The sequence below is a fragment of the Perna viridis genome, chromosome 4 (genome assembly GCF_037379345.1).
Source record: "Perna viridis isolate PV_CMFRI_1.1 ecotype Kerala chromosome 4, ASM3737934v1, whole genome shotgun sequence".
Lineage (NCBI taxonomy): Eukaryota > Metazoa > Mollusca > Bivalvia > Mytilida > Mytilidae > Perna > Perna viridis.
Genome location: NC_142448.1, coordinates 30,282,823 through 30,296,310, shown reverse-complemented (window position 1 = coordinate 30,296,310; position 13,488 = coordinate 30,282,823). Strand labels below are relative to the sequence as shown.

Sequence of the window (13,488 nt, the reverse complement as noted above, 5' to 3'; positions counted from 1 at the left end):
TAATTTGTAATGTATATAGTCAAACTTAATATTTGTTCCTTTCATCAAAGTCTTATTTAGTTTGGTATTATTTGAAATGTATAGTATTCTGGCGCGGATCCAAGGACTGGTGTGCCGGGCATACCCTCCCCCCTAAATCGGTGAAAAAAAAATGTTTGCATAAAATCTTAATTTTTCACCACAAGATTCCCCCCTACAATATTTTTTGCCTTGCTTTGATTGGCATTTAATTCAATGAACACTCCCCCCCCAAACTCAAATCCTAGATCAGCCCCTAGTATTGTATGGAATAAAGAAATTATCGGTTTGATTAAACGTTTACTTAAAATTTAATTCAAAACATCAAACATCGCAGGTAATATGTTAGTACATGTATTTGTCATTTTATATTTTGTAGTGTAAAGGATACTTAGTTCCTCATGTAATACCCAAGACTATAGAGTGTTGTGATGATGGAGATTACTGTAATGTAGGTCTTGATCCTCCACTGACAGAAAGGTCTACTGCTTCGCCTGGTAAATACTTCCTTTATACTGTAACATAGGTCTTGATTCTCCTCTGACAGAAAGGTCTACTGCTTCTCCTGGTAAATACTTCCTTTATAATGTAACATAGGTCTTGATCCTCCTCTGACAGATAAGTCTATTGCTTCTCCTGGTGACTTCTAACGTTTCCATTACTTTACATGTTAAACAAGTAATTTTCAATGTTTCACTGTGAATTCCCAGGACAAATGACACCTTAAAGTTGAATACCATTGTGAAGCTTGGAAAATAAGTCTTTCAAAATCATTATTCTAATGGTACAAAGACAGTAGAAATTTTTCACAAAATTTACTTGAATGAAAAATACTGAAAATCACTATTTTTACCTTTTCAGCTAACTGACAGCATGGAGGCAAATTACTTACATGTGTAAACAATATTCATACACTTTTGAAGTATATTACAAACGTGGTTTTAAAGTACACATTCTCAGCTTTATTTTGACTTCTTTTGATAGAATACACACAAATAATGCACTTACAGTGCATATTTCTAGATTCAGTGTATTTTTGTTACTACATAGGATTGGACATTTGACCCAGAAGTGGTTAGTGAGACCTAAATACTTTCTTTATACTGTGACATAGGTCTTGATCTTCCTCTTACAAATAGGTCTACTACTTTTCCTGGTAAATACTTACTTTATACTGTAATGTATGTCTAGATCCTCTTCTGACAGATAGGTCTACTGCTTCTCCTGATAGATACTTTGTTTATAATGTAACAAAGATCTTGATTCTTCTCTGACAGGTAGGTCTACTGCTTCTCCTGGTAGATTCTTTGTTTATATTGTAACATACAGTGTAGGTCTTGATCCTCCTCTGACAGATAGGTCTACTGCTTCTCCTGGTAAATAATTTGTTTATACTGTAACATAGGTCTTGATCCTCTTCTGACAGAAAGGTCTACTGCTTCTCCTGATAAATACTTCCTTCATACTGTAATATAGGTCTCAATCCTCTTCTGACAGAAAGGTCTACTGCTTCTCCTGATAAATACTTCCTTCATACTGTAATATAGGTCTCAATCCTCTTCTGACAGAAAGGTCTACTGCTTCTCCTGATAAATACTTCCTTCATACTGTAATATAGGTCTCAATCCTCTTCTGACAGAAAGGTCTACTACTTCTTCTGGTAAATACTTTCTTTACACTGTAACATAGGTCTTGATCCTCCTCTGACCTCCTGATAAATACTTCATACTTCTGAAGAGGTTTCTTCCGGATATTGTTATTAAGTAGTAGTTTAAGACTTGTGGTATGGTATTCTTGAATTCTATTGTATACTATTAATGAGAATGGATATAGTTAATATGTCAAGGAGACAACAACCCCATTGGGATGAGATTTACTACCAGTTTTGTAGTTTACAGTGAAGCTTAGGTTCATCAGTGGCAGTATGTGCTGTGTTATTTTTTTTGCTCGATTCCTGAACTTTCCTCACAATAAGCCCCTTTTTTTTCATTTTTTCACCCATTAAGAAAGATGCTTCCAATTATAGGTGTGTGTAGTTAATAGTATATGAAACATATTACTACCATGATGTGTACAAAATGGTTGAATTGATGATTCTGTGTGTTTTTTTTTCACAGCCTCCCCTGCTGCAGGAACACTTAGTGACATTACACAGATAGCTTTGATTATATCTGTCTCCACATGTCTAATTATCTTCATCATTACAGTTACCTGTCTGTATGTAAGGTAAGTTATTATTTGTCTTCACTTACCATAAAAATTGGACAGTTAACTGTCCTTGTTCAGAAAAAAACAAATCCTCTAGAAATTTACATGATATTTGATATAAGATAGTAAAACTTGAAAATCAGTTGGATGAATGGTTCAATAACATTGCATCCAAAGATCTGTTTAGAAACTAATTACAATCTAGTATGCACTTAGACCTATTGAGGCAGTGTGCCAATTCAGTGGTAGATTTAAACAGTAATCAACATTTGTGATTACTATTCAGAGGGCTTTGTAGATTTTTATGAATTTTGCATGCATTTAAGTGTTAAAAGATTCAGTTGATCAGAAAATTTCTACACGCAGTTTTCGTATAGTAATAGCCAGCTGATGTACTTTCAACTGATTTTTACTTGTAGATATAAAAGAAAGACATCACAGAGAGCCCTATTGAAGGATGATTTTAGTCAGAATGAATCATTTATTAGTAATGGTGATTCACTTCAGTCCTATGTAGACCATTCATCTGGCAGTGGTTCAGGGGTACCTTTCTTGGTATGTTGTTATCCAAAATAATCTTAAATATAAGAGAAGAATATGCACTTCTTGAAAGTGGAGAAATTAAAATTATGGTTGTATCAGCTGTTACTATGGTGACAGGTGTACAATCAAACCTGCCTTAAGTGACCGTCCAAGGGATAGCATAATCATGGTCATACAGGACAGGTGTGGTATTCATATAAAGGTTTACATTACCCCAAATTTGTTGCATATCAATTGTTTCATATTTTTGTATTTAACTCAACAATTATTTTACAGGTACAAAGAACAATAGCCAGACAGATAAACTTAATAACTAGTATTGGTAAAGGAAGATATGGAGAAGTTTGGAAGGGAAAATGGAGAGAAGAAAATGTTGCAGTAAAAATATTTTTCACAACAGAGGAGGCCAGCTGGTTCAGAGAAACAGAATTATATCAAACTGTACTACTAAGACATGAAAATATTTTAGGTAATGACATTGTAAATGTGAATTGGGTTACTGCTAAAACTAGAATTAAATTTTAAATAAAAATACAGATATTAAATCTATTTTTAAGATTGTAATTCATTTATTGTGAAATCAAATTTTTCTTCTTTTTTTTCAGGATTTATAGCATCGGATATAAAGGGTACTGGATCATGGACCCAGCTGTTTTTGATAACAGATTACCATGAGAATGGATCATTGTATGACTATTTGTCCACACATATATTAGATGTTGATGATACATTGAAAATGATATACACAACAGCCTGTGGATTAACACATCTGCACACAGAAATATTTGGAACTAAAGGTTTGACTATTTATTAAAAAAAAAAAGTAAACTTGTAGACTAGTAAAATCCAGAAAAAAGATTCGAATTTGTTAAGTTTTATATCGTGTACTCCAAATCAAATTGAAAATGGTTATTGTGATTCAGTTGTTATACCCCTGCTCAGCGAGTGGGGGGTATATTGGAATCACGTTATCTATCTGTCTAAATTTCATCTCAAGAATCTCTGCTCCGAAAGGATAAATTGATTTCAAATTTGGTGTGTGGACTTATATAGATGGGGCATACATTGTAAAACATTTTGGAGGCTGTTGAATATCAGCTTCCAGTTTTGTGGGACTTTACCCCTTTTCTTTATATGGAATGATAGAGGAATTTTTCGTAACAAAAATCTCCACTCCCATTGGATGGCTTTCAAATTTGGTGTATGGCTTCATGGCATATGTTATAAGTGATTTTGGTTGCTGTATGATATCAGCTTCCAGTATGACAGTGTGTACAACTTCAAGTTGATGATTTTGTTATAATTTAGCCACATTGACCATTCATTTTGAATATTGTTTTTGAGACCTTTAGATTGTCTGTGACTAATCACTATGTTTCAAGCTGTGCAAGAAGCACATTAATGGGTTTGTCTGAAGCACATGAATGTATAACTAACCAAAGTTTACCTAACTCTTCAGTGGAAGAAGTCCACACAATACTGTAGGCAATTTATTACTTTTCTATCAACACTAGAAATTTTAATGAATTTATTTATAACAACAAAACAAAATATTATAGAGTTGATAATACTCTGTTCTTGTACAAACAAACTCCAGTAGTTTTTTTATTAAAAAAAATTAGAATTATGATACCCTGTTTATAGTTTTTGTTATAATAGAGTTATGGTTCTTTCCTTGTTTTTTTTTTTTTTGTTTCAGCACCATCCCTTGTATATGTTTAATACTTCATGTTCAAAACACTGATTAGTTTCTTTTTGAATAACACTTCAGAAGTTTTTTGGCAAATATGTAAGAATTTTATTTATATTAATTCTATAAACTTTAATTATCAGGTTACCCATTGATACAAGTAAAATGATTAACAAATCTTCAAATGATCAAATCACAATTATTGCTCACTATGATTTCAGTTATCTAACTGCCTTAAGTTTTAACACAAGTTGCTTTTCATTAATTTTATATTGTCATTTATTTTAGGAAAGCCTGCTATGGCTCATAGAGACATCAAAAGTAAAAACATTTTAGTGAAGAGAGATGGCAGTTGCTGTATTGCAGATTTAGGATTAGCTGTTAGATACATCAGGTACAAAATTACAAATGTGAAAATGTGAAGCATTCTCATGAAACTGTAACTTGTTTTGAATTTTCATGTTGTTTTTAATGCTAAAATGGAAATTATAGATTTCAATCAAATTGTAAGATTTCCCAATAAAAATAGGTAGTTTTTCTGCATTTTTAATTCATATAAAAATTAGTGCAGTTAAGCTATGCCATAAAAATTAATATAAAACAAATGTAACTCTTCAACAAAGAAATAAAAATAAATCTACATAATTTATTTCAATGAATTCTATCACTGTTTCTTCAAAATTTTTATTCTGTTCTTTCAATGTCAATAAACATCTAAACATGATCATAACTGAATGTTTCAGTGAAAATAATGAAGTAGATGTACCACCTAACACAAGACAGGGAACAAAACGATACATGGCACCAGAGGTTTTGGAGGAATCCTTGATTTCTTATCATTTTGATGCCTACAGAAAGTCTGATATGTATGCTTTTGGATTGGTTATGTGGGAGATTTGTCGTAGATGTGCCACAAATGGTGAGATATTTAATATATGTTGGGTAAAATGTTTCTTGTTAGTGTCAAGGAACACCTTTGTATTGAAGCTAAATTCTGTTTTTTTCCTAGAAAACAATGCTGCAAATTATGCAATAATTAAGATAATTCATAGGAATGAAATATTTTGTTAAGACATAAAAATCACAGTTGTTAATATACTTAATGATATTACTGCTGGCTATACTTGATACGCCAAAAAGTGTTGTTCTTTAAAATGATATTTTTTAAGAAAACAAAGAATACAAACCACATTAATTATGAAGTCACCTTAAACAAGAAATGGTATGAATTATTGAATTTTTCTAATTGAGATAGTTAAATTTCAAAGGTTGAATCTGAGTCTTAGTGAAAGTTTCAAATTCTATAATTATTAATTACCACAATTGGAGAAATCCAATATTCAAGGAGCTTTGAAGTTAGACACTTTTTTTTTAATACACTTTAAAATCATATAAATGTCCGTTTCTACAATGTTCCAGTTATATTTTACTGATGAATATTAAAAAACAAAACTTGCTGGTGCAATAACCTTGGTTTCAACGCTTTGGGAGAGATGACTGAAAGTTTAAGAGAAAAAAAAACAGGACAAAATATCACTGAATGATCAGGCCCCTCCAATTCAATATTAAATGCTTTTAATCAACGAAATTTATTGCAGAAGGAGTTGTAGAAGATCAACAAGCACCATACTATGATTGTGTACAAACAGATCCTAGTTTTGATGAAATGAGAAAAGTTGTTTGCATAGAAAAAATGAGACCAGAAACTCCTAATAGATGGTTAAATGATCAGGTATGTTTATTTCTACTTGGTTACCGTGGGTTTAATACATACAAGTTTACAGTATATTTTCAATCAGTTTATCTATTCAGATGGACCAATATCAGATTTTTATTGGCAACTTTATCATCTTTCTATTGTTCCTACTGACTGATATTTTCTATCTCAGGATCCTGTCATGATCCCAAAAAGTATCACTGTATTTAATGACAACTAAGATCAATTGTTAAATGGACGATAAATAGAATAAAATCAGTTTTGAAAGTCTTAACAAAGAGTCATATATCCTTTAACCTTTCAACACTTATGCCCAGTTTACCAGTCTGTGAGATTTACTTCCTTAAACACTGTAGCCTAGCTATTCCAGGCTGCAGCTGTACCTATTTTTGAAAGGACAGTGCTGATAGGTCACTAATAGGAAACCGCCTCAAAGTCAATGGTCATCTAAATATAGGTTCATTTGGATATTTTCAGGGGTTTTCCTTGGTTTTATGGATAGCTGTAGAAAATATCTACAAAACAAAAATATTTCTGTATTTTTTGTCACAAAATGGCCGCCACAGATGCCAGAATGAGCTGTAAAATGATGAAATCCTTCATTATGCGGGTTAATCCGTGTTGGAGGAAATAAGAGAGTATAGGAAAAGTTTGGATGTCGATATTGACAAGCAGGAAGAGTTGTAAGGGTTTGAAGTTGCTGGTCAAAATTTTGACCCAAAACATTTAAACCTGAGACATATTCCTGTTATCAATGATAAAATTGGTGTTGTGAAAATCTTTGATCCTTATAATAATGAAGTAGAAAAAATTGAGGAAGAAAATGGTCGCTTCAAAAAAAAAATGCTCAAATAATTACATAGATGTATCATTTCAAAGCTGTATACCTATCTAGCAACAAAACTCTCAAAGTTGTTTAGTGTTGAAAGGTAGGCATTACAAATTGTTACTTATGTTTAAAGAGATCATTTGTATTTACAGTATTACGGAAACTCTTTCAAATATACAACAAAAAAATCTTTTTTGGACGAGGATGGTTAACAGACTGTATATTTGAAGTTGTAAATATCATTGTTCTAGTTTGAATATTTGCAGCTCTATCCAATGGTATCTACTTATCTGTTTCTTTGCAGTATTTGAAAGGCCTTATAAAGGTGATGACAGAATGCTGGAGTCAGAGTCCAGCTGCCAGACTTACTTCTCTTAGAGTGAAAAAGACACTTGGTAAAATGTATCAGATGTCTCTGAAAAATGAAAAGCCAGAGTTGAGTTGTTAGTGTAATCAGTATCTACAAATATTGGACTATGCAGATCTTAAGTAGAATTAACAGGTCGTATCTGATCACACTCTGTGCTGGGCACAGCAAATCATCATCAGCGGTATAACTGTTAAAGCCAGTGTATCAGGTCAAGAAATATCAAGGTCATAACAGAGGAGTGGGAGAAACCAATCAAAGTATCTACAGAACTGATATTATAGTCTAGACAAATTGTGATGTAAAGAGAAAAATTAGATGTGACAAACTTTCTGTAAAACAATCACTACTCAAATTTTAATCTTTTAGAGTTCAGAAAAAATAATTCTTTAATATATAGAAGTCTACAGGCCAATATTTATTATGTACTTTCTGTTTTTATAGGACCACACTAAATTTACAAACCTAGTAATTTTATTTTTTTTTTATATTGTGCCACATTTCCTTACAAGTTATTCCCTAATAACTTTATCTTTAGTCAATGTTAAGTAATAAACATGTAAAAATGTATTTATGTCCTCCTACAATGAGGTCAAATTTTGAAATGAACAAGGCTGACTGTTAATGGTTCATGTGTTGTATTATTTACCATTTTAGAAGTATTTAAGGATTTCTAGTTGTGTAGAAGATCATAGCTACTGTATTTTGTTTCTTACATTCATACTTAAAAGAAATATTGGTTTTTAGATAAAAAAAATTAATCTCAAGAAATGCCTGTTTTAAATGTTGTTTCCTGCAGGTTGTATCACAATTAACAGTAATAATAGTCTTAATTATTGATACTTAAACATGTTAAATTTGCAGTATACATTCTTTCACTATTTTTGTGAATGATAAATTAGTAGAAAAATAGTACCTGCCAAATTGATGTTTAACCTAATCAGTTTTTAAAGTCGTAAATATGAGCATTTGACAGACTCAAGAAATTAATATATAACAGGACTTCTTAAAGTCAGTTGTTATAATGGTTGTTTTCGTTTGACAAAAAAACTTGTATACATGCATGTATTAGTATGTGGTAAGTGTTTTATCAGACTGTTTATCATGATATCATTATGATGATTTATTACTACACTCAGTATTATGCTGAAGATAATTAATTGGAAAAAGTGAATAACAAAAATAGGTTCACAATTGCTAAGAACAACAAGATTTATTGAGTGCATGGAACTTGTTCCATTCATGAGGTAAATCTCCAAGTGATCTTAGCACGAGTAATTTTATTTTGATTATTCACAATGACTAATTGATTATTCACGATGACTAATTGATTATTCACGATGACTAATTGATTATCTTATTTATTACATAAATTTTTGCAATAATTTATTGTTATATTCAAATAAATTTTACATTTTGTGATCAGCAGATTGATATTCCAAATCATGAGTAATGTATATTGAAGTTAATGTGAAAAAAATTGTTGTTTCATTTTGGAGTAAGAAAGACAGATGATTTGAATTATGGAGACTTATCAATAATTCTCTGCTATCTATATACCTATTATAAATGTTATATTTCTGAAAATTAAGACAAAACAGTGATTCCTATGTTAGGCTTAAAAGTGCATTTTATCAATAGAATAGAACAGAAGATGAAAACAGTTACTGTGGAAGTAATATTGTTTGTGGGGTAACAGTTTTTGTGGATTTCGTGGGTAATGTAGACCACGAAATTTGATTTTAACGAAAAGGATTATTTACTTTCAATTGTATGACATTATCATCAAAACAACAAATTTAACAATCCATGAACTTGTGTTTTTCTCCTAAACCACGAAAATTGATATCCACGAATATAAGTACTTTCACAGTAGTATAAATAAACTGATTTTCATTATATTTCTACCACCTTTTTTTATCTTCAACCCATATTTTAATTAACAAATTGTCATTCTCCTTCTGCACCTGATTATAAAGTTAACCAGTTTGTGACAAGATTTCTTCTCAGTTTTTTTTTTTAAGGTGTTGAGTTTACACAGGCCAGTAGAATCACTTACAAATTGTCTTCAAAATGTTATTGGTTATTGAAGGATTTGATTGGTTATTTTCTTATCATTACAACTTATAAAGAGTTTAAAAACATATATGTCCCACTGCTGAAATTGTTATAACTCAAACTGAACTCAGGATTGTTTTTATCTGTCTCGATTTTAGTTGAAAACTGCTGACACCCTAGAAATTATTACCTTCTTAGCTTACTTCAGATTAAATCTGTCTTATCTTGCTTACAGAATTGATGTTAAGCACCTTGCTGCATTTTTTTCTCAGTAATGGCTATATTCATTGATTTAAAGCAACATTTAATGATTCATGACCTTATATCCTCTTGCCAGATGTATATTAAATATATAGTCTTATAGTTCTATAGTACTTTAGTATTTAGTTCCTTAAAGGATTTCTATTCACTATTGTATTTTATTTTCATTTATTTATTCTTGTACATGTAGTACTGAACTTTTAGATCTAATATCATAATTAGTGGTACACTGTAAACCAACTGATCTTTTGCAGAAACATTTTTAGAGTTATGTACTATTATATAATTTTGGACTGTTATTTTCCAATTATTAACAATTATACATATGATTACATGTGATAAGGACCTTTGACATGTCAATGGTTAGAATTTATTCCAAATTTATATTTAAAACTTTATGCTTTATATAATTCACAAAATCAGAAAGTTAACTAGGGTAAGACACAATATATTTCCATTTTATTTATATATGTAATACACATTCATTAAGTAAAAATTCATGTAAGAATAATGGAAATATAGAAAAAGCTCTAAATTTGTATTGCCAATTTCCTTAATGACCTTAAATTTTTCAGGTTGTCACATTAATGACTACCGCTGTAATACCAATAAAACTTATATCTGAGGTAGGTAAAGCTATGAAATTAGTCAAAAAGATTGAAACATATATCTTGCCATTTTTTTCACTACAGATCACCACATTTATATACATGTACATGTAACCAGTCAATGTTTTCTCCACTTTCTCAACCTCTTCCACAATTTTTTTATTCTCAGATATTTGATATATTGGGTTAATTTACATTTTAAAGAAAGGAGACAAAAATATTTGAGTTTCAGTATACCGGGTAGTTTTTGCAGGATGCTAGCTTTAACATATTTTAGCAGCCTGTCTAAACACACCAAAAATAAATCTGCAAAATATTTACTCTGAGCTTAAATACAGTTCCACCTTAAAAACAGGCAGAGGCTTATAATTATAAATGTTTTTTTATTGCAAATCCTTCTGTAGGCCCCATAGAAACTGTATTAGAAATATAAGTGTAAATAAAAGTAGTCCAATGGAGATATTCAAACTTAAAATTTAGTTATGTACTAATACAGAAAAAGTGCAGGGAAATTTCCTGCAATAATTTTTACACTAGAACCAGTCCAAAAATATTTCAAGATGTATAGGAGATCCTAAATGTTTTTTATTGGAAATCTTTCAGTAGGCCTCATAGAAACTGTATTCAAAAATAAAAGTGAAAATGAATGTTGCCCATTGGAGATATTAACACTTAAATTGTGGTTATGTTCTACTACAGAGTAAGTAAAGGATAATTTCCCTCCAGAATGTTTACACTGTAACCAGTCAAAATTTATTTCATGATAAGTAGCAGATCCAAGGACATGAACATGGGAAGAGTTGTTTTTAGAACCTAACAAATGTATTTATACAGTCCAATGATTTTCTTATGATATGATAAATCACCCCCTTTCTGGTTTTCAGGCAGAACCATACTTAAGTACTAAGTGCATCACCTAGCATACACCAAAATTTGAATCTGTGAAATTTTTCGTGTACTATTTTATCTTAAAACTGTCAAAATTACCCACTGTACAGTATCATCCTCTCTCACGATTCTAAGATGGACTTGTACTTTATAGATAGACAGAAAGATATTGGTTAAGAATGTTTTATCACCAGCCTGTTTCACAATTTTTCACGTAGGTATTATTTTTAAGATTTGTGAGATACTAGTATGCCATTATTGTTGCTTCCTTCCACATTATTGCCAAAATTAGTGTCAGTTTAATTTATCAGGGAAAATTAGAAAAAATGGCTGTTTTCTGTATATTTGGATTTGTTGTTTTTATTTCTTTGTTTTGTTTGGTAAAAGTATAGTACATTTTCTTTTCATAATTATGACATCATGTCCAGGTTTTTAAGTTGGTATATTTTAGTTCATGGCTTACATCATTTTTTTTTTACATGACCATCTATTTTTAAGCTACATTTTTGTATTAGTACATTGTTTATATTTGTAATATCCCCCACAACAAAAATTGACAAACAACAAATTTGGTCCATTTCAGGGTTACAATAAATACCTAATTTCCTAATGATCAAATGAGAAGTACTTCTCTTATGCCCAAATGATAAATATTTTTTTTGTTTAATCGATTTAAACAGTTTTAACCATCATAAAAACAATATGGTGTAGTATTGTAACATTTCATTGTTGGAGCTGCTGAACAAACTACTTTTATCATTTTTATTTTCTTTCTATTTATTATTAAGGGTCTTTTCATATCATTTTCTGTCACTATTGGTTTGGTTTTTTTTTCTGTTTATTCTTTTCATTCATGTTTATTTAAAGAAATTTATTGTAAGAAATGGCTTGTAGTATCTTTTTATTTATTAGAGCAATATATCAAACTAATTATCAAAACTATTTTAAATTATACTCCTGTATTTTTAATTTTTCACTTGTACAGGACTTGTAAGTCTCATCATATGATGTTAAGAGACCTACCTAATTTTGAAACTTCTTATGTTTGAATATTGATAAAATTCAAATGTTCACACATGCAAAATTTGTTCACATGAATTTCACATGAACAAAATAACCTTTGTGACAGAATTAACAGAAAATTTGCATAAATTTAATTTTCATGTCAGTCATGTGAAATTCATGTTGAGCAAATTTCATGTGAAAATCAGATGAATTTTATGTTCAGTTCATGTGAATTTTATGTGAAGCTCAATTCACATAAATACTTTATGCAAAAAATCTGTGTATCTAATAATAATTTTAAATACACATTTAAAGCAAGGGGGACATATTTATTTTTTTGTAAGTGAAGGCAATTAATCAGTTTTCAAACATAGTTGTTTCAACATTTGAAATTTGGAATTAAAAAATTGAAAAATAAGTAAGCTTGAATGAGACTTACAAGATGTCTGGTAGGAACTGTATATAACTTTTATATTTGTGTGTAATAGTCTGTCTTCATGTTATTTGTCAGTAACTTATTTGTGAATTTACAATGCTGATAAAAGACTTAGAGAGTGTTTACACTTAATTTTTTATGATTTGTAGATTATTAATACACGAAAGTCAGTATATGAATCAATTTTATTAGAATGATGTGAAGCCTTTCATTTTATGCAACTTTTATGTTTTTTTATTTATTTATTATTTTTTTTGGAGGGGTTTCTTGCCCCTTCCCATTTTGCCAGGAAACAATGCCAAAACTTTTATTTCTTGAATTCTCTAATAAATATCTGTCAATACTTAAGTCTATTTATATTTCAGACACCAAACCTGCAGAATTGTTACAAAAGATGTTTCTATGGTCTATTAAAACGATTTATTCTGCATCAGATACACCTGGGAGTTAATGAATCACTTTTTTCCAATATTACATAATTGTTGGATGTACATATGACCTCTCATACTGTTTAATTCAGAATTTCTAAAGCTTTTTATCATTTATAGGTAATGGCTTGTTACATGGCAGCTGAAAATCAAAAGTGGCTGAAGTTGCTTAACTGATAAATATTTATTTTTTTATTTCCATTCCATTAGTGTAGTGCCAGTTCATCCCAAGTTGTATTTTTTCTTTTGTGTTGAAGTCATGTTTGTGTATACAGAATTGTCATATTTTGAAATGTTTTTTTACAGCATTAGATATTGTTAAGACACAGTTGTATATTATTGTAAATAAGTAAAACATCTGTATTAACAAATCATACAACAATTGTCACCTGATATTTACTATGATAGAAGAAATAAAATATTTTTAGGAAA

At 30.2% G+C, this 13,488-nt stretch overlaps 2 protein-coding genes across 3 annotated transcripts in view; one reads left to right on the top strand and one right to left on the bottom strand.

Annotated features, from left to right (window-relative positions):
• LOC148619695 (uncharacterized) overlaps positions 1-1,678 on the bottom strand; it is a 20,304-nt gene extending 18,626 nt beyond the window's left edge. The window contains exon 1 of one of the 2 annotated variants that reach the window (XM_088579877.1): positions 1,187-1,678. The gene's annotated coding sequence lies outside the window, so the exon portion shown is untranslated. The remainder of the gene's footprint in view (positions 1-1,186) is intronic. The other variant, XM_088579882.1, reaches the window with a different exon arrangement.
• Positions 1-13,488, top strand: part of LOC148619694 (bone morphogenetic protein receptor type-1B-like) — a 17,643-nt gene extending 4,155 nt beyond the window's left edge. Inside the window, exons 3-11 of the mRNA XM_088579896.1 lie at positions 398-515; positions 2,136-2,244; positions 2,646-2,781; positions 3,046-3,238; positions 3,375-3,566; positions 4,748-4,853; positions 5,203-5,378; positions 6,058-6,191; positions 7,310-13,488. Of these exons, the coding sequence (XP_088436022.1) occupies positions 398-515; positions 2,136-2,244; positions 2,646-2,781; positions 3,046-3,238; positions 3,375-3,566; positions 4,748-4,853; positions 5,203-5,378; positions 6,058-6,191; positions 7,310-7,453 (1,308 nt within the window). The 3' untranslated portion in view covers positions 7,454-13,488. The remainder of the gene's footprint in view (positions 1-397; positions 516-2,135; positions 2,245-2,645; positions 2,782-3,045; positions 3,239-3,374; positions 3,567-4,747; positions 4,854-5,202; positions 5,379-6,057; positions 6,192-7,309) is intronic.